A 23,640-nucleotide genomic window follows, 5' to 3' on the forward strand; every position below is an offset into this window, starting at 1 on the left:
ATTCAAAGAAAAGGTGATGAGTGGTCTCAACAGTATTACAGAAAACACAAAGAGGGCTATCAATCAAGTGAAATCTATGTAATCTCTCCTTCGTCGCTAATCTATCATGGCATGCTAACCGTAGAGTGAACTGGGCACGAGGCCTTGCAAGGTTATTCCACATCAATTTGCACCACGACACAATAGGCTCAACATTCTTAATGGCAAGATATGCATCCTCCGACTTGAATTTGTCAACTTGCAGACCACCTATCACCTGATTATACTCCTCTCTTTGCTTGAGGATTCTTTTCATAATCCATGAGAAACTTGGCCTACTATCCATATTCATCACCTTATCATTCTTAACATAGTATGCATGGATCCATTTAATCCAAAGGTTGTTAGTTTTTCTATGGATGTTCCATAGCATCTTCATCAATTGGATCCTGTTCCAGACAGATAAATCGATCAAGTTCATACCACCATTCTTCTTGGGATTGCACACTTTATGCTAAGCAACATGAGATTTTCTACTGATTGTGCTACTCCCAGACCAAATAAAGCTTCTACAGATAGCATCAATCCTTTGAATGACAACCTTGGGCAGGGGAAGGCACTGCATCCAGAAGTTCACCGTGGCAAAAATCACACTCTGGACCAGTTGGAGTCTGCCAGCATATGTGATGAGCTTGGCACTCCAATGAGTAACTCTATGCACAATTCTCTTAATCAAGGGCAGGTAGTGTTTGATAGCTAGATTTTTTATCAATTATAGGGATGCCAAGGTATCTAAAGGGAATAATACCCTCCTTGAAGCCAGTCTGCTGCAGGATCTCAGCTTTGACCTTCTCCTCAACTTCCCCAAAATAAATGGAGCATTTATGGACATTCACCCTCAAGCCTGTGGAATTGGAAAACTTGCTGAAACACTCAAGCATGAGCTCCACTGATTTACTGTCACCACGGGTAAACATAAGGAGGTCATTAGCAAAACTGAGACTAGTAATCTTCAATCTCTCACACTTGGAATGGAAGTTAAAATCAGGAACTGCCTCTAGAGTATTCAAATATCTTGTTAAGTACTCCATCATCAACACAAAGAGAAGGGGAGAGATGTGGTCCCCTTGTCTAATCCCTCTTTTTGCCTCCATTGTGGGAGTGCACACACCATTAACATTGAACTTGTATGTTACATTCCTAACCACAGTCATAATCCAGTCAATAAATTTATTAGGAAAGCTGAATTCCTTCATAATGTTCTCTAATGCATCCCATTCCACCATATCATATGCCTTCTGCATATCAAGTTGTAACATACATTTAAGAGTGTTTCCCTTCCTTCCATAATTTCTCATAAGCTCAAAAGCAAGAAGGACATGATCATGAAGGTGGTGCCCAGGAATGAAAGCTGTTTGATTTTTGTTGACAATGCTCCCAATCACTTTACCAAGTCTGCTAGTTAGAACTTTTGAGATCACCTTGTAGATAGTACGGCATCAAGAGATAGGTTTGTAGTCCTTAAGAGTTCTTGCTCCTTCAATCTTTGGGATGAGAGTCACAAGGGTACAATTTAGATCTCTGTAGATTCTGCTGTAGAGGAAGAATTCCTTGACAGCATCACACCCATCCTTGTTGACTATAGGCCAGGCAAATTTAAAGAACTTAGCACCATAACCATCTATGCCAGGGTTTTAGTATAATTTTTATTTTTTAAAAGTATTTTGGTTTTTTGTTCGTTTATGATTTTGTAGATTTTAGTAAATATTTTGAAGAAATGTGGAAAAGATCGATCCTTGCCAAAATCATCTTTAAAAGATAAACTTTATGGTATTTCACTATGAAAGTTATGATGACAAAGGAATGAGGTAACTTGCATACAAAATTTAGAAGAAACACAAAGGACTTGCGAGATTAAGCAAAAGTGTATTTGTGTAAGACATGCAACGCGACACAATATTAAACATTAAAATAATAATTCAACATTGTAAATATGGTGGCGTGCCAAGCAAGAAAAGCAACATGTTTTTATGATAACGTGTCTGATATGTCACCAACATCGCAAAACTACGGTTCATCGCTAAGGCAGTGCCACACGATTTTGAAAAAGTAAATGACAATGACATTTATAAATTTGGTTTCTCATTTGATATACTCACTTTAATTAATAATAGTATTAACTAAATAAAACTCATAAAAGTGTATTAATTTAGAGATAAATAACTGTCATTTTTGTAGTTGAGTTAAGAAATATTTACTAGACAAATTTTTTAATTTAGAGATATATTTTGTAATTTTTTTTGATTTGTTGATAATATTTATTTTTCATTTTTATTTCAGTTTTTGAATTTTCTTTATTATTTATTAATTTTTTAAAAATTATTTTAAGATAAATCAGTAATTATAAGAAAAAGAAAGTGTAATGTACGTAAAGAAAGTGTAAATTCTTTTTGTAGTTAATACTAGTATCAGAATCATAACAAAACCTTTTCATTTCTTGAATAACTACATTTTTTTGCTTTCCCTCCAAAATAAATTCTTCTTTGATTCTTCCATCAACAATGGACGCTGAAACTTCACGTAAACCTTTGATTCCATCAACAATGAACGCTAAAACTCGACGTAAAATTGAGGAAATGGTGATGGATTTACTCACAAAAGCCGAACTTGAAAAAGCCACTGAGTTCACCATCCGACTCGCCGCTTCCGAACGACTCGGTATCGACCTTTCCGACTCACACAGCAGAAAATTCGTCAGAAACATCGTCGACTCTTACCTTATCTCCATCGCCAAAAACAAGAAACTACCGCAAGTTTCCACCGAAGCAGTCAATGAACCGCCGGTGGCGGGAGTGACACGCAAGAACGACGACTCTGAACTCGTTATTTGTGAGGTGAATCAATCACTCTTCCCCTATCGTTATTAACCTAATTCAATGCAGTTATTATTAGTATTTGTGAGCTGAATGTTTATTGATTGCAATGTTTAGGGTTTAATTCTTTAAGTCACTGATGTTGCTTTCTTGATTTGTAGCTATCATCCAAGAGGAAGGTGACTGTGGGAGATTACGAAGGGAGGACCATGGTGTCAATTAGGGAGTACTATGTCAAAGATGGAAAACAGCTTCCCACTACTAAAGGTCATTCAATATTGTTATTCATTTATAAGCTTAACTTTCTAATCAAATTTTCTTTCTTTCTTTCTTTGTTGATGACTTGATTAAAATTCCGAAACTAAACACGTTCTTTTTCCTTGTTTGTTGATTTCAGGGATGAGTTTATCTTCTCAACAATGGTCAACCTTCAAGAATAGTGTTCCTGCCATAGAGGAAGCTATCACAGAGCTGGAAGGAAGGTTAAGGAGAAGGTCAGTATTCAATGTTGACTGCTGAGCTACGAAAAATACAAGAATCGTGATATGCAGAATAACTGCCTGATATTATCTATTTTAGTACTCTTTTGAATATTTACTACTCACTTTTTTGCTTACAAGAATAGTATGTTGCTAATCATTTGATTCTACACGTATTCATACACTGCATGTACTCAAAACAATGCAGATCAGGGCATAGTGGCTGGAAAAATGTTCCTGTTCAGCCTGTCCCTATTGAGCCTGCCTCTATTGAGCCTGTGCCCATTGAGATTGTCCCTATCGAGATCGTCCGTTTTGATGGGAAGAATTACCAAGTTTGGGCTGAACAGGTAGAATTACTCTTGAAACAGTTGAAGATTGATTATGTGCTCACTGAACCATGCCCAAATGCTACATTAGGGGAAAATGATGCTAGTGCTGGAGAAATATCTAAAGCCAAAGGGATGGGTAAACGATGATTTAATGTGTCGTCGCAACATCTTGGGCCATTTATCTGATAGTCTATTCAAGAAGTATGCAATTAGAAAAATGAGTACTAAGGAGTTATGGGAAGAGTTGAGATATGTTTATCTGATCGAGGAATATGGAACCAAGAGATCTCAGGTGAAAAAGTATATTGAATTTCAAATGGTTGATGAAAAAGCAGTTGCTGATCAAATTCAAGAACTTAATTGCATTAGAGCCGCTATTGCTGCTGCTGGAATGCATATAGATGAGAACTTTCATGTCAGTGTCATCATTGCAAAGCTTCCATTATCATGGAAAGACTTTTGTATCAAGTTAATGCGCGAGGAGCATCTACCTTTGAGGATGTTAATGGAATGTGTAACAAAAGAGGAAGAGTCTCGCAATGGAGTCAAACAAGTCGGTGAACCTCCTTCTGATAATGTACTATTGCACCATGCCAATAAAGGAGGAATCAAGGGGGCTGACATTAAGTCACCACCAGGTTTTCCTAGGAAGTTTCAACCTAATGTCAAGAACATAACCTGTAATAGTTGTGGTCAAAAAGGGCATGTTTCTAAAAACTGTTGTAAATTGCCAAGGAAATGATGAATGCCACCCAACCAGTTTCCAATATCTGAATACTCCCCTTTTCATCCCGCATCTTTATTTATTTCTCTAGTCTAAATCCTCTGTAACATTTACAGGGTAGTTAATGCACATATTACAGTTACTAATAATTAACAAACAACCTATAACATACTTAAACAATATGTGTTTCTGTAAGTACAAGTCAAGCGACAAGAATATTTGATATGCTAATACATGAGTTTAACCAAAGGAATTAGATTCATAAATGTTGCTAACTTATCATCTAGTATGACACGATAAAACCAAATTAGGGAAGTCTTCTCCACAATGGGCATGTACAGATAAAAGTCAAAATACTGCAGAAATTCCCAACTGTCACGCCCAAGGGAATTAACTTTCTTTCTTTCGGAAAAGGTTCTGTTTGCAGCTTTAAAAGTTCTATCCAATCCACTGCACAAAATTTACCGCAAACTGCACTATTCTCACATATTGAAATTTCAGACAAATATCAATCCATAGTAGAACGGATGATATCAAACTCTGTGAGGGATCACAGCCATTGTAAATCGGTTCAAGAGGTAAAAAAGGCGTCCGACAATTCTCTGACTTCAAATGTAACCTCAGCCACACTTCTTACCCTTCCTTTTGTTTCCCACCAGTCATCAGGAGGCCTAGTATCTGGATATCATAAACAAGCATCAAACTTAGGCCAAAGGGTACTCTTATCAACTTTAGCTTTTGCAGCAGAACATGAATCAGATATTAAGATGAAATGCTTGTATGATCAGGAAAATAAGTAAAACAATCACAGCTAAGAGTTTGAGAAGAGTTTGCAGCAGAACATGAATCAGATATTAAGATGAAAGGCACTTCCCAGCTTATTGGATGATAGATCATAATGGGGGTTGTTTAGTTTGATTGCAGGTATAATAGCACTTACTATTAATGTACCAAACGAACAAAAAGGGGCGTAACACTAAATGGATTTTTTTTTTTAATCTTTTCTTTCGTTTCTTATTTTTACTTGTTATTTATTTATTTATCATTATTCATTATTTAGAAATTAGGGCTTAATCTATTTGGGTCTTTGGATTCATCCCCTCTTAGTGCACCTACTCCTCACTATTAGCACCCATTTAGATTTTAATTAAACTTTAGTTTATGTAATTTGTTTTGTTTAGGAAAATCAAATATTATATATAAAACCAAAAATATATTTTATTGCATGTAATTATCAAAAGATATATAAAAAAAGGTTTTATTTAGTTTATTTTGGTTATTAAAAATATAAAATATAAAAATATGTCTTTATCACTTTTAAGTGAAAATTAATTGACTTGCACATATTTTTAAGTCTCCCAATTAATGTGACTTCTTCGCACCTATAAATAAACGTACCATCTTAAACTTACTCATTCGTGTATATAACTAGTAAATAATTCTAGTACGTAGGTTGCAACTAATTAAATTAAAAAAAAATCAAAAATAAATTTCTTTTCATTAAAATTAAAATTCATCCGATCTCATCAAACATCATACCACATACCCTTTCTTTCAAATCTAAACTTTCCACTCGTATTTTCCTAACAATACAATATTAAACACTCTAAAATTTGTAATCCTTGACCCTTTTTCAATCGGCTTACATATTTTCTCTCATTTCACCCAACTAATTTTGTTTGTTTCTTCCTAATATTTCAATGGTACAAATTTGTAATGCTCTCTTTGATGTAAATACACACAAAAGACAGTCATCTCTCCTATCCGTTAAGAGATAAGTAACTAATATTTTTTTGGTTGAGTTAACAAATATATACTATTTCTTTCACATTCATGTATATCAAACAATAACAAAAAAATCAGTTGCTAGTTATTTTCCTCCAACAATTATTTCTAAGATTCAAACAAAACATTTGTGTAGTTATTATAAACCAATTCTGCCATAATCAAGTTTAAGTGAAATAAATAAAAGTTTGATCATTGAGTATAACATGGTTCCATGGTCTAGTGGTTAGGACATTGGACTCTGAATCCAGTAACCCGAGTTCAAGTCTCGGTGGAACCTAAATTACTTTTAATAGTAGTAGCAGAATCAAAACAAAACCTTTTGATATTTTATTTTTTAAAAGTATTTTGGTTTTTTATTTTCTTTTAAGATTTTGTAGATTTCAGTAAATACTTCGAAGAAATGTGAAAAAGATGGATCCTTACCAAAATCATCTTTAAAAGATAAACTTTATGGTAATTTACTATTAAAGTTATGGTGATGAAGGAATGAGATAACTTGCATACAAGAATTAGAAGAAACACAAAGGACTTGCAAGATTGTGCAAAAGTGTGTTATGCAAGACATGCAACGCGACACAATATTGAATATTAAAATGATAATTCAACATTATAAATATGGTGGCGCGCCAAGCAAGAAAAGAAACATGTTTTTATGATAATGTGTCTGACATGTCTCCCACATCGCAACATTACGTTGCATCGTTAAGGCAGTGTCACATGATTTTGAAAAAAAAACATTTTTTCTATGAATTGTCAAACACGTTTAGTTGTTAGAGTTTTTATTTTCATTAGATAAGACACACATTTAAAAGCAATGGAGAAGGGGAAAGGCAAAGAGTCATAAAGATTGCATCTATCATCGTTTGTAAGGTGTAATTCCTCCACTGTTATTGAATTTTTCATGATTCCCTTAAAGATGAGTGACTTGTTCCCTTAAATGAATTTGCTCATAATAGTGTGAACAATGTGATCCGTTTAGATATCCTCTTTGTAATGATAAATTTCTTATAGATATGTAATAATATTCTAGGTTTATGTGTTTTTCCATTAAGAAATTTAGAGGAATGAATTTAGGTAGTGTTTGAGAATTTACCATAGGTAACACGATTGAAATTAAATATTATTGGGGGGTTATTTATAATCACTAAACATATGATATATAGAGTCATGTCATAGATATTTTACAGTCAACCAAACTTTTATCGGGTGCGAATTTATCCAAAATATTGTGAAAATATAATCAAACAAACATGACAAGACAAAATATTGGTGTTAAGTACAATATAAAATACATTGTGTACCATAATGAGGTGCTATAATGAGACGTATATAAGGACCTTTTTGGTGTGATAAGTGAATGAGTGTTCCAAGTCCAACTACAAAGATTACATATTTATACAACTTCTCTAAACCATCATAAAAAGTTGGGTAGTACAACTTCAACCAATTACAAGATATCATTTAATTTTAACATATTTAGTTATTAAATAATACAATTATTTATTGTTTCTAATATATTTTACACTGAATATAATTTTATCCAACTTTTTGAGTGGGGTAAATAATAATTCACCTATTTACAAATATGGTTTCTCATCTGATATGCTCACCTCTAATTAATAATAATACTAACTAAATAAAACTCATAAAAATGTATTAATTTAGAGTTAAAAAAACTGCCATTTATTTGTAGTTGAGTTAACCAAATTGAGTTAACCAAAATTTACTAGGCCAAAATTTTAATTTAGAGAATTATTTTGTAAACTTTTATTTTTTTTATTTGTTGACACTATTTATTGTATAACTTTATTTTTTATTTTATTTATCATTTATGAGTTTTTTTTTTTTAAATTGTTTTAAGATAAATCAATAATTATAAGAAAAAGAAAGTGACTAGTACTACTAGTATTTATTAGTTAGTGCCAGTATCAGAATCATAACAAAACCTCTTCATTTCTTGAATAACTACATTTTTTTTCTTTCCCTCCAAAATAATTTTTCTTTGATTCTTCCATCAACAATGGACGCTGAAACTTCACGTAAACCTTCGATTCCATCAACAATGGACGCTGAAACTCAACGCAAAGTTGAGGAAATGGTGATGGATTTACTCACAAAAGCCGAATTTGAACAAGCCACTGAGTTCACCATCCGACTTGCCGCTTCCCAACGACTCGGTATCGACCTTTCCGACTCATACAGCAAACAATTCGTCAGAAACGTCATCGCCACCAACAAGAAACCGCCGCAAGTTTCCACCGAGGCAGTCAAAGAACCGCCGCAAGAGTTGAACGACGACTCTGATAAACTCATTTGTGAGGTGAATCATTATTAACCTAACTTAAGCTTTGATTTTATTGACTGCAATGTTTAGGGTTTGATTCTTTAAATTTCTAGTCACTGATGTTGCTTTCTTGATTTGTAGCTATCAAGCAACAAGAAGGTGACTGTGGGAGATTACAAAGGGAGGACCTTGGTGTCAATTAGGGAGTACTTTCTGAAAGATGGAAAACAGCTTCCCACTCCTAAAGGTTATTCATTGGTGTCAATTAGGGAGTACTTTCTTTCTTTCTTTCTTTGTTGATGACTTGATTAAATTTCCAAAACTAAACACCTTCTTTTTCTTTGTTTGTTGATTTCAGGGATGAGTTTATCTTCTCAACAATGGTTAACCTTCAAGAATAGTGTTCCTGCCATAGAGGAAGCTATCAAAGAGCAGGAAGGAAGGTTAAGGAGAAGGTCAGTATTCAATGTTGACTGCTGAGCTACGAGAAATACAAGAATCGTGAATTTTTCTGAATTCAGATATGCAGAATAACTGTCTGATATTATCTATTTTAGTACTCTTTTGAATATTTACTACTCACTTTTTTGCTTTGCTTACAAGAATAGTATGTTGCTAATCATTTAATTCTACTCAAAACAATGCAGATCAGGACATAGTGGCTGGAAAAATGTTCCTGTTCAGCCTGTCCCTATTGAGCCTGTGCCCATTGAGATTGTCCCTATTGAGATCGTCCGTTTTGATGGGAAGAATTACCAAGTTTGGGCTGAACAGGTAGAATTACTCTTGAAACAGTTGAAGATTGATTATGTGCTCACTGAACCATGCCCAAATGCTACATTAGGGGAAAATGATGCTAGTGCTGGAGAAATATCTAAAGCCAAAGCTGCTGAAAAGGGATGGGTAAATGATGATTTAGTGTGTCGTCGCAACATCTTGAGCCATTTATCTGATAGTCTATTCAACAAGTATGCAATTAGAAAAATGAGTGCTAAGGAGTTATGGGAAGAGTTGAGATATGTTTATCTGATCGGGGAATATGGAACCAAGATATCTCAGGTGAAAAAGTATATTGAGTTTCAAATGGTTGATGAAAAAGCAGTTGCTGATCAAATTCAAGAACTTAATTGCATTAGAGCTGCTATTGCTGCTGCTGGAATGCATATAGATGAGAACTTTCATGTCAGTGTCATCATTTCAAAGCTTCCACTATCATGGAAAGATTTTTGTATCAAGTTAATGCGCGAGGAGCATCTACCTTTGAGGATGTTAATGGAATGTGTAACAAAAGAGGAAGAATCTCTCAATGGAGTCAAACAAGTTGGTGCACCTCCTTCTGATAATGTACTATCGCACCATGCCAATAAAGAAGGAATCAAGGGGGCTGACATTAAGCCACCACCAGGTTTTCCTAGGAAGTTTCAACCTAATGTCAAGAACATAACCTGTAATAGTTGTGGTCAAAAAGGGCATGTTTCTAAAAACTGTTGTAAATTGCCAAGGAAATGATGAATGCCACCCAACCAGTTTCCAATATCTGAATACTCCCCTTTTCATTCAGCATCTTTATTTATTTCTCTAGTCTAAATCCTCTATAACAGTTACAGGGTAGTCAATGCACATAACAATTACTAATAATTAACAAACAACCTATAACATATTAAACAATCTGTTTCTCTGTAAGTACAACTCTAGTGACAAGAATATTTGATATGCTAATACATGAGTTTAACCATGCAATTAAGCACTTCTCAACATCCACTTGGTAAAAAAAAAAATGCAATTAAGCACTTCTCAACATCCACTTGGTAAAAAAACAAGGAAAAAAACGCTAGAAGGAGGGGTTGAACCTCCGACCTTGTGGTTAACAGCCACACGCTCTAACCAACTGAGCTATTCCAGCTTGGTTTCTTAATTTGATTATCTTTTATATGTTTTGAAAATAATGGATGAAAGATGATGTTCTTGAATAACCTTAAAGTTGAATCAATGGAACAAGAAGTCCAGAACATTTTGCTAGAAGAATTGAATTAAAACTTCTCTTTATTGTTCATTACACCCCATGAGCCCAAGTCTTAATCACACCCTGGCGAAATTTAAAAAATATTCATAGAATTTAGATTTTAAAATTTGGACGCACCAAATACACAATAAGTTCTCTTTGAAACACACTAAAATAAATGTTAATAAATATGGATTTTAGAATTCAGATTAATAACTTACAAAGTTTGAACTCTGGACACACCTCAACATACCACGGCTATACTCAATCTCAAAACCACGCAAAAACACATGAGATTAAAATTTTGATGCTTAAGTATTCATGTCAGACATTTTCCTCTCCGTTCCCTTTTTCATTTACAAAACAAAGCTCGTGAACTTACTCCTATTCTAGCATTTTTCAAGTTTTTTCACAACTTCTACTCCATTGTATTCAAACTTAGCACATCTCTCAAGTTTTATTCCACTATATTCAATCCAAGATCATCCATCTCCCATATTTGGTAAGTTTCTCATTTTCTTACTTTTTTTTTAATTTTTTGATGCATATGTTACTTAAATAGGATATAATTAAGATGATGCCAAATGTTAATAACTCTCAAATGCTTTTAGGGGTTACTCTAGAGACGCATCTACGAAATCACCGATAAACAATTAGAAAGATGCATATATTCCTTTTTTTTTGTTGACAAATTTAGAGTAGATAGTTCACTTGTGAAACACAATGTTCTCGAAGGATAATTCAGAGATGTATACCTGTAAATTTTTATGGGAAATTTTATAGATGCATCTCTAAATAATTTTTTTTGACAAATGTAGGATGAATGACTCACTTATAAAACGTTGTGTGCATTTTAAATGCATATGAGGACAAATTTGGATTTTCATTTTATTCACCTGCACACCCCATGGAATGGATGAAGTAAATTTCTTTTAGGGAGATGAATCAAAACTAGAGATGCATGAATATGCCTTTGTTAATGTTTTTTTTCATTTGGACCTTGTAGCTCATAAAACTGCTCTCCTGCTTGCTAGGGGAATGTAGTTTTCTATCTTTTGGGTGTTCTTCGCTAAAAAATATCCAAGTTTTTTATTTCGATAAGAACAAGCTAAACAAAATATCCAAGTTTCTTTTGAGCTAAATAGATGAACTATAGCTACATGTCTTGGAAATATTATTTTACATCTTTATGATTTCTTATGGACATGTCTCTCATGAGCCATGCCTACAAAATAAACTACTAACACACATAATTTGATGTAAAAAACATCCAAAATGAACTACTAACACATAACTTAATAGTTAATACCATGTCTTTGTAACCAAATCTCTGCTAACAACATTTTAGTCTTGGCTTGTGGAGTTGCTCTTTCTAAAGTCCAGCAGCTGCTGCTCTCTTTGTATATCAGCAGCAAGTTTAGAGCTTTCCCATTTCAGCTTCCTCACCATTTCTTCAGCTGCAGTATAATCTGGAGGCACATCAGATTCTCCGCCTATTAAAGGGAACTTTACTTCTACATCATTTCTGCAGCCAGAGAAGTTTTATTAATGACAAGTCGAAAAAGAAACATAAGTTAACTCTCTGATCAAGACTGCCTTTGAGGGTGCAAAGTGGACAACAACACAAGGCACGGTTAAATTGTGGCTAAATAGAGTCTCGTAATAGATTTGTTATGGTCAAACCATGACTAAATAGAACCTCCAGTTGTTTTGTCACAGTTGAACTGTAACTAATCAACATAGGGTTTCCAAAAAACTTAAGACAACTTTGTCTCTGATTATAGTAACAAAAAGAGAAACAATGAAAAAGATAAGATTAATTTGATACTGACCTGCTACCACAAGCAAAGATACCAGATTTCCTGATCATTCCACCATCTAATGACAAAGCTCCATCAGTAATGCATGGAAGAGCAAGCATCATTTCATTCCGGGTTTTATATACTTGTAAGCGAGAAAAAAGGCTATAAAACAGCGTCTCTCTAAGACCGTGCCCAGTTGCAGTAATATACGACAATCTATTTGATTCCAGATGAATCATGTTCACTGCATAATCAAGAAACCCAGGAGGGCACTCCCCATTTGGCAATTTCGGCTTCGGAATAGCCAACTTCTTTTGTGGATCTTCGTCAACAAAACCTCCAACAAATGGTCTGAAATAAAACAAGTATACAGATAGTGATATACATCAAGACTGTGCACAGGGCTGCATAAATTAGTCGCATATAAGGTTTCGGTGAATATTTCTTTCTACATGAATCAATTGTGTGAAAAACATGCATACGAACGCGAGCATAACATAAGTTTAACTTTCTGGGAAAAACATGCATACGAACAAGCGCATAAGTATAACTCACCTTAAATCTTCAAGACATATGACAACAAATCGGCCATTTATTATTTTTCCAGTTGAAGATCCAATTCCATGCAAACCACCGTTACAGTTTATTGTGCCTTCTGGATCATACTTCTCCAGTGCTTTAACACCTTCATTAGTACTGCAGACAATTGCAAGCATTGTCTCCAAACCCACATACTCAGAAAGGATCCTGTTTTAGACAAATTTGCAATTTTTCAGAAAAAGTAATCATAAAAAGTAGCTTATTTTTACATTACTTTGTTAGCAAAGAAATAAACTAGAAAAAAAAACTGGAGTGTGAGACAAGCTTAAAGAATCACACTATCCATAATGTGTTTAGAAGCTTCACTAATTATGCTACATGAACGGTTTGCATGTATTTTAATCTATGTAGTCTATCGCGGATAGCGGATAACCCCCAAAACACTATAGCATATACAGGGCAGTAGTATTACTGCTACATCGAAGTTTAGGGAAACTATTCAAGAAATCTATACCATAGTCAGGGCTATCTTACGTTTCAAAGGCCCTATGTAGGTTAATCACGGTTTAAGTGTGACAAATCAAATAGAGGCCTTATTGTGTCGCCCTATTGTGTCATAGTTTAAGCGTGACAAATACCTTATGAGACCCTTTTTGGTCACAGATTAAACGTGTCAAATTTTGGACCCTATGCAGTAGACCGTCTTGCACACCCTCAAAGACGGCCCTACATAGTGCTATATGCTTACACATGCACAAAAATTGAAGAATACAATACACGAAACTAAACACATTCATAACTAATAATTAGTTTGTAGCGCAGCTAAGGGACCGGTGCACTCGTATTGACCATATCAGATATTTCCCGGTACAAGAAAAAGAATGATATTTACCTGCTGAGATCATCATTCTCAACCCTGGCAAGGGTAGCCACAACACCAAGAGCATCCTTTACAAAAGCCAAATTTGATGTCTGACTATTAGCTTTTATCCAAGAAAATATACTCGCAGCAGTGTTCTCTTTCTTCAATATCTGTTCAACTGTTTCTTCTTCAGTGCGAAATGCACCATTCCCATTATCTGATGTAACCACATTACCAGAATGATACCTTCCAAGACTCACTAAAACAAAGCAAACTTCATCAGCCAAGAAAATCCTTCCAGATAAAAATAATTCATAAAAAAATTCATACACAAATCCATATATAAGTGTGCTAAATTAGGGTTTATCACTTCACCTTAAATTCTAATCATACTCTGATAAATCCACAGAGAACAAACAAAACAAGCGCAACGATGAATCAATTTGAGAGCAAACCTTGTAAGTCAAGAACAGAGTCAGATAAGTGATTCGATTGGGAATTAAGGAACTCAATATTTTCTTCATGCTGTTTGATCTGATTTGTGAAGTTCTCAACATTAGCATCATTTAGATTCAACTGAAAAAACAACAAGTTCCAAGGTTAATAAAAAGGACAAAATCAATGACGTGGAACAAAAGTACAGATACGTATGTTACAATAACTTAGTTCCATCGTAAATTGAAAGCATGAACAAAGTAACACCATGCAATCAGTTATTCAAGGTTCTGAAAAAAAGTACAAACCCTTACAATAGCTTCAAAAAATTTAAACCTAGAATGAGTTACAGAAATTGGTGCGTGCATAACCCTTTATTTGCGGAAAATAAAAAGGCGACAGTTAAATGTTGTGAAGAGAGGGAAGTAGGAACCTGGATGTTGATGTTGGTGTCAGAGTCGGAGGTGGGTTGACACATGAATGTGAAACTTGTTGTCAAGTGAAGCAGAAAGAGAGAGAAAGAGGTGATTTAGTATCAAACTTGTTTGTGTCTGCTTTGAAACGCAAAAGATTTGGCAGATTCGGAATCTCTTATACTGCTAAAAAATCTCTTGGATTCGCTCATTCACGCAAAATAAACGTCTCTTTACCGTTTTAAGCTTTTAAATTATTTAATTTCACTCAAATGTATAAAACTGGAAACTCAAATTATTTATTTTTAAAATATTGATACGATAGGATATGATAAATTAATAGTTTTTTAATAGAGGATCGTGTAATGTTAAATAACAAAAAATAATGATATAATACTAAATAATAAATGATATAATAATAAAATAGTAACTAAATTTTATTATATTTATATTTTGAGACAATTTTAAATGTACAAAAGAATTTATAATTTGAGATAGAGGTAATGTAATTTATTTTATTTAAAATAAAAATATTTATATTAATTAAACAATAAAAATTTACAAACCTCTATACTTTATGATAAAATAATATTAAACATTAATATATTATTCCTATAAATTTTATAATTATCTTTTTCATTGGATTTTATATTTCCTTATTTATCTATTTTTTTTAACAATTGAATAAATTTTACAATTTATGTTACTCTTTTCTTTATTAAAATAAAAAATATGACATATATATATATATATATATATATATATATATATATATATATATATATATATATATATATATATATATATATATATATATATATATTCTTAGGTATTAATGATAAGTAATTAAGTACGTATACCTTTTGTGTATATTAGTTTATAATTTGAATTTATTTTAAAATAAAATAATTATAAAATGTGATGTGTCAATGAATAATAGCATTTGATTGGACAAGAGTATTAGTATCCAATTAAGTTTAAGGGCACGAGAGTGTTTACCTATATTTAATTTAAGAGTGAAAACCCATTTTGGTCCTTCACAAATATTACACAAATTAAATTAGTCCTTCACAATAAAATAGACTCAATTGAATCCCTTATAAAATTTAACAGGATTATATAAGTCCTTCTGTTAATATTTTTTTCAAACCGATTTTTTCCTAGTTTTAAACCGTGACTGGACTGTCACGTTGAATTTTATTTATTTTTCATTTTTTAAATACTAAATTGATTTTTATTTTTAAACTCATTTTTAAACAATTATAAATTAATAATATAAAAAAGCAAAAATTGTTTCTTATAAGGAGTTGAACTCAGACCCATGTGGTTAATCTTAAACAATTCTAAATTTAAAATATAAAATATAAAATTTGTATCAATATGGTCTCGAACCTAAGTCTCTTCAGATTAAATGACAGTCAATTTAATAAAATAGAAATTAATTTGTCTATTTGTAAATGATAGTCACTTTACTAACAATAGAAATTGATTTGTCTAGTTGCTATTGATAGTCATTTTACTAACCTTAGAAATTGATTTGTCTAGTTGTAAATGATAATCACTTTATTTACAATAGAAATTGATTTATCTAGTTGTAAATGATAGTCACTTTACTGACAATAGAAATTGATTTGTCTTGTTGTAAATAATAGTCACTTTACTAACAATAGAAATTGATTTTTCTAGTTGTAAATGATAGTCACTTTATTAACGATAAAAATTGATTTGTCTAGTTGTAAAGTGAAAATCATTTAACTTGAAGGGACTTGAATTTGAGACCTCGTAGGTAAAAATGTAAGTATAGAATTTTCTAATATTAGAAGAAATCATGAAAATTACTTGTTTAAAAAATACTTTATAAGAAATAATTTTGGCTTTTTTGATAATTCATTGATAACTGTTTAAAAATGAAATTAAAAATAAAAAATAAAAAAATCCAATGTGTCAGTTCAGTTACGGTTTAAAAGTATGAAAAGAACCGATTTAGAAGTAGGAAAAAACCGATTTGAGAAAAATATTAGCAAAAGGATTAATATGATTCGGTTAAATTTTGTAAGGGATTAAGTTGGGTCAATTTTTTTTGTGAGAGACTAATTTGACTCATGTAATATTTGTGACCAAAATGGGTCTTCACTCATTTTATTATATTCATAATTAGATTTTAAAATTTTGTTGTAATAATTGTTCTTTTAATTAATTATAATTTCTTCTACATTTTAATGAATCTTGTTATTACATTTGAATTGGTTTATTTTTATAGGTAAAATAGAAAGCAAGATGTCGCGAAATTTGTTGAGTACATTTTAATTTATTTGATTTTGTGTTTGATTTCAAAGGTTATTACAAGTGTTAGTTTAGGTTTGTTCAGCCCGAGAGTCTGTTGAAGTCGCTTTGTAAGAAAGACTTGATTGTAAGCAACTTATTAAGCATGTTGTATGATATCTTAGTGCGCGTGTTACACGAATTGGGTTCTAATTCACTTTAGGTTTTATTCAAGATTTGTTCAATTTTAATTCTTTCAAAAGTCAGGTGAAGTTGTGTTTATCAAGAAACAGTTTAATTCAAATAGTTTGGAAAAATATTTTATTAAATCATATATTTATTTGGAGAAGATTTTAATTGAATATGACTTAAACAAAAAATTTGGATTTACACTTATTAAAAGATTTGGAGTTGATTTTTTTTCAAAAGGAGATTTGTTTCCTTTTCTATATAATCAAATATTTGATTGATTAGTGTTTTGTTTAAAGGAAATGAGATTTAATTTGATTTAATCAAGAGATTTATTTTAAATTCTTTATTTGAGAAGTTAGAATTATGAGTTAAGTAAAGATTTTATTTGATTCGATAAAGATTCAAAATTATTTTACGTGGAAAGGTGGAAAGATGTCAAGTCAAATGTTCCACAATTTGTGAGACATCTTGTCTCAAATTGGTTGCTTTAGGAGCAAGATAAATTGAAGTATATCTTGTAACACCCTATAATTTCATAAATTAATTTAATTGGAATTTAAATTAATTATTTTGAATTAATTAATTAAATTGGATTATTAGAAGATTGTGAAAGAATGTTAATGGGCCAAGTGTCGTGCTTAGTAAAAAGGGGGTGCTATATGTTGGTCTCTATTTTTCATAAAACAAGGAATTTTGAGAAATAGAATCAAAAGAGCAATTGGGAGAAGCTGAACACGTAAAGAGCAGAAGAGAAGAAGAGGAAGAGAGCTTTCAAGAACTCCGATCAAATGTAAGGGAGGACTCTTTCGGTTAATCTTTCTTATGTGTTCAAGGGTAGTAAGATTGATTAGGTTACCGTTTGATTCGATTGATATATATTGGGTTTCGGGGATTGTTAGGTTTTGAGTAAATTCATAACTTTTGTGTGATTTTGATGAAATTGGAGTATGATGAATATGTATGTTGTTAATTGATGTTAAAACATGTTAGAAGTATGTTAAAATGTGTAATTGAGTACTGTTCTGAGGTAGTAATCGTTTTGGTGTGATTGGATTCGTATTGGTACGATTTGGAGACATTTAGAATGGGCTGAGTTGCTGTCAAACTCGTTTTCTGCTACAGAGGGGGTGTAATCGGTTACGGTAACCGATTACACTGAGTGTTATTTTCAAAAATCTGTATTTTTCGAGCTCGTAATCGGTTACGGTAACCGGTTACGCTGTACGTGAATTTCTAAAAATTGTGTTTTGGGACTGGTAACCCGTTACGGTAACCGGTTACGCTGTAGCTTTTTGGAAAAATATTTTATTTTCTAAAATTCATATCCTTTGATCTGTGTGTTCGATTTATGTGCCGTTTTGGGCATTGCGAAGCTAGTTAAGTGCCTTATGTGATAATCTGGTGGGATAGGAAGTAGTCCAATTTTATTTTAAATCTCGATTTAATTAAGTGGATGAAATGTAATATTGTATGCATATATTCTTGAATGTGACAATGTGTTGATGCGGTGATGGAATTGTTGTGATTATTATCATGATTGGACGATATGTTTGATATAAATGTGTGTGATATGATTTGAATAATTCTAAGACATGTGCATACTTTATCGGTGATGATAATGGTGAATTTTGTTGAGACGATGTGGTGCATCGAATCAGTGATGTTATAAGTATGTTATATGTGTGCATTCATTGATAAATCATTTTGGTGATGTATCCCAGTGATGTTTGGATCAATGGTGGGCATAATTCTCATTGTGTGGAATTTGTGCCAGTAGGGCTGTATCTCAGTGATGTTTAGATCATTCAGATGGGTTAATCCCATGTTGTTTGGTACCACATGCATAGAGTCAGTACATATATATGCATATTGATATAACATGATTGAATGACTTTCAGTGTTATATTTAGTGATATATCTGTTGGTATGGTTGTTGAATGATTGTATGAAATATGAATATATTACAATTGGGTGAATGATATGCCTATGATGTTTTATTGCTTATGAATGCATAATATTTATTAATTATGAATTAGACTCACCCTTACATGTTGATAATTTTCCGATTGAGGAGTAGTGGCTTTATTGCTTTGGTGAGGATAGCTCTTAGAGTCTATCCATTTATTTTGGGTCGTGTCGGTCATGCTCTGGTCTTGTAACACTGGGAACGATAATTTTAGAGTTTAATCATTATACTCTATTTATAGGTTTTTGGATTGTGCTTCCATTGGTTTGTTTTGGTGATGTTACACTATTCCGATGTGATAAACATGAGATTGTTATTTGATGAATCGTTCTTAATAAAACATGATAGATGAATTATACTTGGTTTTAATTTTTTAATTGTGTCACCCTTGTTTTTATGTTTTACTCTGAATATTTTAATGATTGTCGCAGGGTTTTAGAAGGGTGTTACATATCTCGTCCTTTTAAGATTTGTTTCCTTTTTCTGTCATATCAGAGATATAAGTGTGTATGAATTTAGAAAAGATCAGTTTTTATCAAGATTGCATTTGGTGTGCTTACTTGTTCAAGATCAATCAAGGATCTCAATCATCGTAATTAATATTTGATTGATTAAGTGCATTGTTTGAAAGATTTGATCTTAATCTAATGTCGCAAAACTGAATGGATGATTCGAATCCTGCATCCTCACCTGTCGAATCGAACTTGAAGTTGGAGAAGAATGGAGAGGAGGACAAAGTCCATCTAACTTTGCTCAAGCAAATTGTCGGATCTCTGAGATATGTATGCAATAATCGATCCGATATAGGTTTCGTAGTCAGATTAGTGAGAAGATACATTAGTGAACCAAGAGTGTCACACATGAAGGCTTCAAGAAGAACTCTAAGATACTTAAAAGGATCAATAGACCATGAAATTCTATTTCGACGGGACTCTGAAGGAAAAGAAGCAACAATTGCTTGTTTTTTAAATGTTGATTGGTGCGGGGATAAGGAAGATCGAAGAAGTACAACTGGCTATTTCTTTCAAGTATTTGTTGTCCAAATCTCATGGTGCTCTAAAAAGCAATATATGGTGGCATTATCATCATGTGAAGCTGAATATATAACATAATCCTATGTTGCATGCCAAGGAATTTGGATCAGGTCAGTACTTGAAGAAATGGAGGTCGAAGTAAATAAACCTCTTGTGTTGCAAAAAGACAACAAGTCAGCCATAAATATGGCAAAAAATCCAGTTCTGCATGGAAGGACTAAGCATATTGAAGCTAGATTTCACTTCTTGAGGGAAAAGGTAAATCAAGGTGAACTTGAAGTTAGACATTGCTCAAGTAAAGCACAGTAGACCGACAATTTTACTAAAAGATTGAAGATTGACAGATTCTTAAATTTGAGAAAGAAATTAGGAATATTTCAGATTGACTATTTTTATAGTATGTTCGACAACTTAGATTATACGAGGTATGTTAAGACATTATTGAAATTGATAACTCACTTGATGCCCCAAATTAGGGTTTTGACCTAATTCCAATGGAGGGTTGACTTTTAATCAGGACATAGCTCAAAAACTCAAACCATGATTCAAAGGCATCCAAATCAACATTATAATCCATTCACATCATTCATTTGAAGAGGAGAGCTTGATTCACGTGGAATCCACAAAACTGCAGTTCATTTGGAAAAGTCAACTATGTGGGTCAACCTTTGACTTTTGCGAAAATGGTCAATCATGAACTTTTGAGGATTAAAATCATCAACATATGATTATTGAAGACATTTGAGCAAGAGAAATCAAGAAAATTCATCAAGAATAAAAAAGTCAACAAAAGTCAAAATTAGGGGTTTTAAGTGATTTTGACCTCATTTTGGAAACTCCAAATTTCACCTACAAACTTAAAAATATCCCAACATGAAAGTTGTAGATCTTGATCAAATAAACAACTTTGTCACTTATCTCATTTCAACAAAAAATGATTATTTTGGGAGATATGGAATTAAGAAGATTATGTTCAAAAAATTTATAATTTTTTAAAGTGTTTTCACTTGAATTTTTCCTAACTTTGTGGCCATTTTTCTCCATGATCCCAAAATAGTTTGAGAAAACTTTTAACAAGTGGATTGAAGTATATAGCAAGGACTTTCCAAAGAGACCATTAGCATGAAATTCTATTGCGTGAGCTATGAGATATGATTTTGTGAAGAAGGCTCCATAACACTTGAAAAACTCCATGAACATGAAGAAGTTATGAACCAAAACCACTTCAAATGCAAAGATTCCTTTCTTGCAACCCATGTAACTTGTTCTAAGCACCATAATTAGAAGATTTCACTTGCATTTGAGCTATAATCCAAATGCTTAAGCCATTAACCATTGAATCATTCCATTAATGGCATAAAGATCACACTTCCATTTTGAAAAAGAAGCTTTAATCCTAACCACTCTTCTCTTGAGCCACTACAATGTTTATTCTGCAGCAAAAGCAAGTTAAACTCAGTAAGCAAACCTCCAATGTTCAGAACAAAGTCACACAAGCATGCTTGAAGCCTTGTACCTTCCATTGAAACCATAACTTTCACATAACTTCATGGATAAGCAATGTGGTACAACTCTCACATGGGAGCTCCAAATTCTGAGATTCCTTCATCCACAAATCCTAATTCATGCCTATAAATAGAGGGCCTCACTCCCTTTATCAAACACAAAAAATCCCAAAGTCATCCTATCACTCTAAAGTTTATTTTTGTGTCATTTTGCATTTTGATAGCAATTTTAAGTTAGAGAAGTTCTGAGTGCAAACCAACCTTTCTAACACCTTCCATACACCATTTGTGAGCTGTTGATCACCTCCATACACTTTCCAAACACCTCAAACTCAGAATCACCCTCAAACCTCCATTAAAGCTTCATGAAGAGCCTTAACCTTCCAAACTTCTTTCCATAAGCTCACTAGCCAAATTTATCATTCAAACATCTTCTATACATCATATAGAAGCTGTTCAGATCATTAACTAACATCTAGAATAGTTGGAATCGTTTGTTGCACTTTAAAATTTTCACTTTGAAGGTACCATCGGGTTTGGAGCTGCAGAGGCTCTCAAAGTATTCTAAGCATTCAAACACCATCCCTGGAGGTCACTGAAGCTTTACAGATCACTACAACACTTCTGTAACACCTACAAGCAAGGTCACGACCTCCATTTTCAGAGGTAAAAAGCTTGAACTTGAGCTTACTCATTTAGGTATCATTCTGAACAAAAATTTCTATCAATATACTCAGCAAGATGTAGGGAGTAAAAACCCTAATGTTTTAGGGATCAATTGTCCATATTAAGCATTTAATTTGATTTTGAAAAATTAGGGTTCTTAGTTATTTTCCAGAAATTCGTGAGTTTCAGTTTGAATTAACTTTTGATAGTTACATGGCTGGATTCGTGTTTCAACGTTGAGCATTTTGCACTTTTGTTTTGTTAAATTTGATTGAGATTTGAACAAGTTTGAAAATCCAGCCATTGAAGTTGTTGTTCTTGCTTCACGAAGAAGATGAAGTTGCTGGGTAGTTTAAATTTGAATTTTGGCGCGCGCTTTATAATATATTGTTTGGTTTGCGTTTTTAAACGAACTACATCGTATGGTACAATTGGCAAGCACGTATGTGTTAAGGCTTTAGTGTGTTAGGGCGTGGGTTCGAGCCACCCCTTTTACACTTTTGATCATTTTATTTTCATTTTACCATTCCTCATTTGTTTTGATATATTATCAATTGCATGGGCCTTATGATCAATTGCAAGAAGCTGGCCCAGTGGCTAAGCTTTTGGCTTGCAATCTTGAGGGTCTGAGTTCAAACCTCACCAAGGCCAAAACATTTCTTTTTTAATACTAGTTTATTTCAATTTTAACCAAACTTTAAAAAATCATTAAAAATAGGAAAATCAATCTTTTTGACTTGTTCTTTTTTGTGTGGTTTATTTATATTGCCTATTTTCATATTATGTTTAAAAAAAATCAAAAAAATTTATTATTTTATCATTTAAAAATTAAATAAAAAACATGTCTTTTATGTGTTAAAAAATCAACAAAAATCATTTTCTTTTGAATGTTTTCCTAAAACCAATCTCGTATATTTTTGTAAATATATTTTTAGGGTTAGGATAACATGTCCTTGACTTTAATATGTACCCTTAGACCAATTCTCTTTTAGAATTTGGTATTTAATCATTAAAAATAAATTAGGTTTAGGTGTTGATTTCAAAACCCTAATTTCAAAACCCTAATCCAAAAAAATATGTTGATCTTTGTTTATCCATGTTAAGTGAACTTGTTTATCTTGATCATTGTCTTTTGTACTTGTACATATACTTGTTGATTTCCATCCTTGTGTTTTTGTACTTGTATCCATTATGTTATCTTTGTATATATCTTGTTTATCTAACCATATGCATGAGATTCATATCCATCATTAATTATTCATACATGAAATTAATCCAAAGGTATAATATCCTTACTCATTATCATTGATGATTATCATACTTACTTGTTTGAATTTTGTGACACATATTATCACACACAACTTGAGGTGTCCATTTATTGATTGCTTAAGTTGTTTGTTGAAAATCCAAAGGAATGAGAATGATATTGACTAAAATTGTCAAGGTACTCAAACTCTTTTACAAATCTCTTTTATCTTGTGTTAAAGTATTGTTAAAGCTTT

The 23,640-nt window shown here is 32.6% G+C and overlaps 2 protein-coding genes and 2 non-coding genes across 4 annotated transcripts; 2 read left to right on the plus strand and 2 right to left on the minus strand.

Annotated features, from left to right (window-relative positions):
- Positions 1–2,540: 2,540 nt before the first annotated feature.
- Positions 2,541–3,810, plus strand: LOC131615109 (RNA polymerase II transcriptional coactivator KELP-like). The gene is made up of 4 exons (XM_058886612.1): positions 2,541–2,873; positions 3,014–3,119; positions 3,250–3,346; positions 3,540–3,810. The coding sequence occupies exons 1-4, from the start codon at positions 2,541–2,543 to the stop codon at positions 3,808–3,810; spliced, it is 807 nt and encodes a 268-aa protein (XP_058742595.1).
- A 2,570-nt stretch (positions 3,811–6,380) lies between these two features.
- TRNAQ-CUG (transfer RNA glutamine (anticodon CUG)) lies at positions 6,381–6,452 on the plus strand. The gene has a single exon. It is a non-coding gene; the product is annotated as a tRNA-Gln (tRNA).
- Positions 6,453–10,288: 3,836 nt separating this feature from the next.
- TRNAN-GUU (transfer RNA asparagine (anticodon GUU)) lies at positions 10,289–10,362 on the minus strand. Its single transcript has one exon. It is a non-coding gene; the product is annotated as a tRNA-Asn (tRNA).
- A 1,169-nt stretch (positions 10,363–11,531) lies between these two features.
- LOC131612931 (protein DEFECTIVE IN MERISTEM SILENCING 3-like) lies at positions 11,532–14,707 on the minus strand. Its single transcript, XM_058884672.1, has 6 exons — positions 14,534–14,707; positions 14,121–14,241; positions 13,696–13,924; positions 12,819–13,010; positions 12,294–12,614; positions 11,532–11,986 (listed from the first exon to the last, which is right to left on the minus strand). The coding sequence occupies exons 1-6, from the start codon at positions 14,576–14,578 to the stop codon at positions 11,806–11,808; spliced, it is 1,089 nt and encodes a 362-aa protein (XP_058740655.1). The 5' UTR covers positions 14,579–14,707; the 3' UTR covers positions 11,532–11,805.
- Between the last annotated feature and the right edge of the window lie 8,933 nt (positions 14,708–23,640).

This window comes from Vicia villosa, linkage group LG6 (genome assembly GCF_029867415.1).
Source record: "Vicia villosa cultivar HV-30 ecotype Madison, WI linkage group LG6, Vvil1.0, whole genome shotgun sequence".
NCBI lineage: Eukaryota > Viridiplantae > Streptophyta > Magnoliopsida > Fabales > Fabaceae > Vicia > Vicia villosa.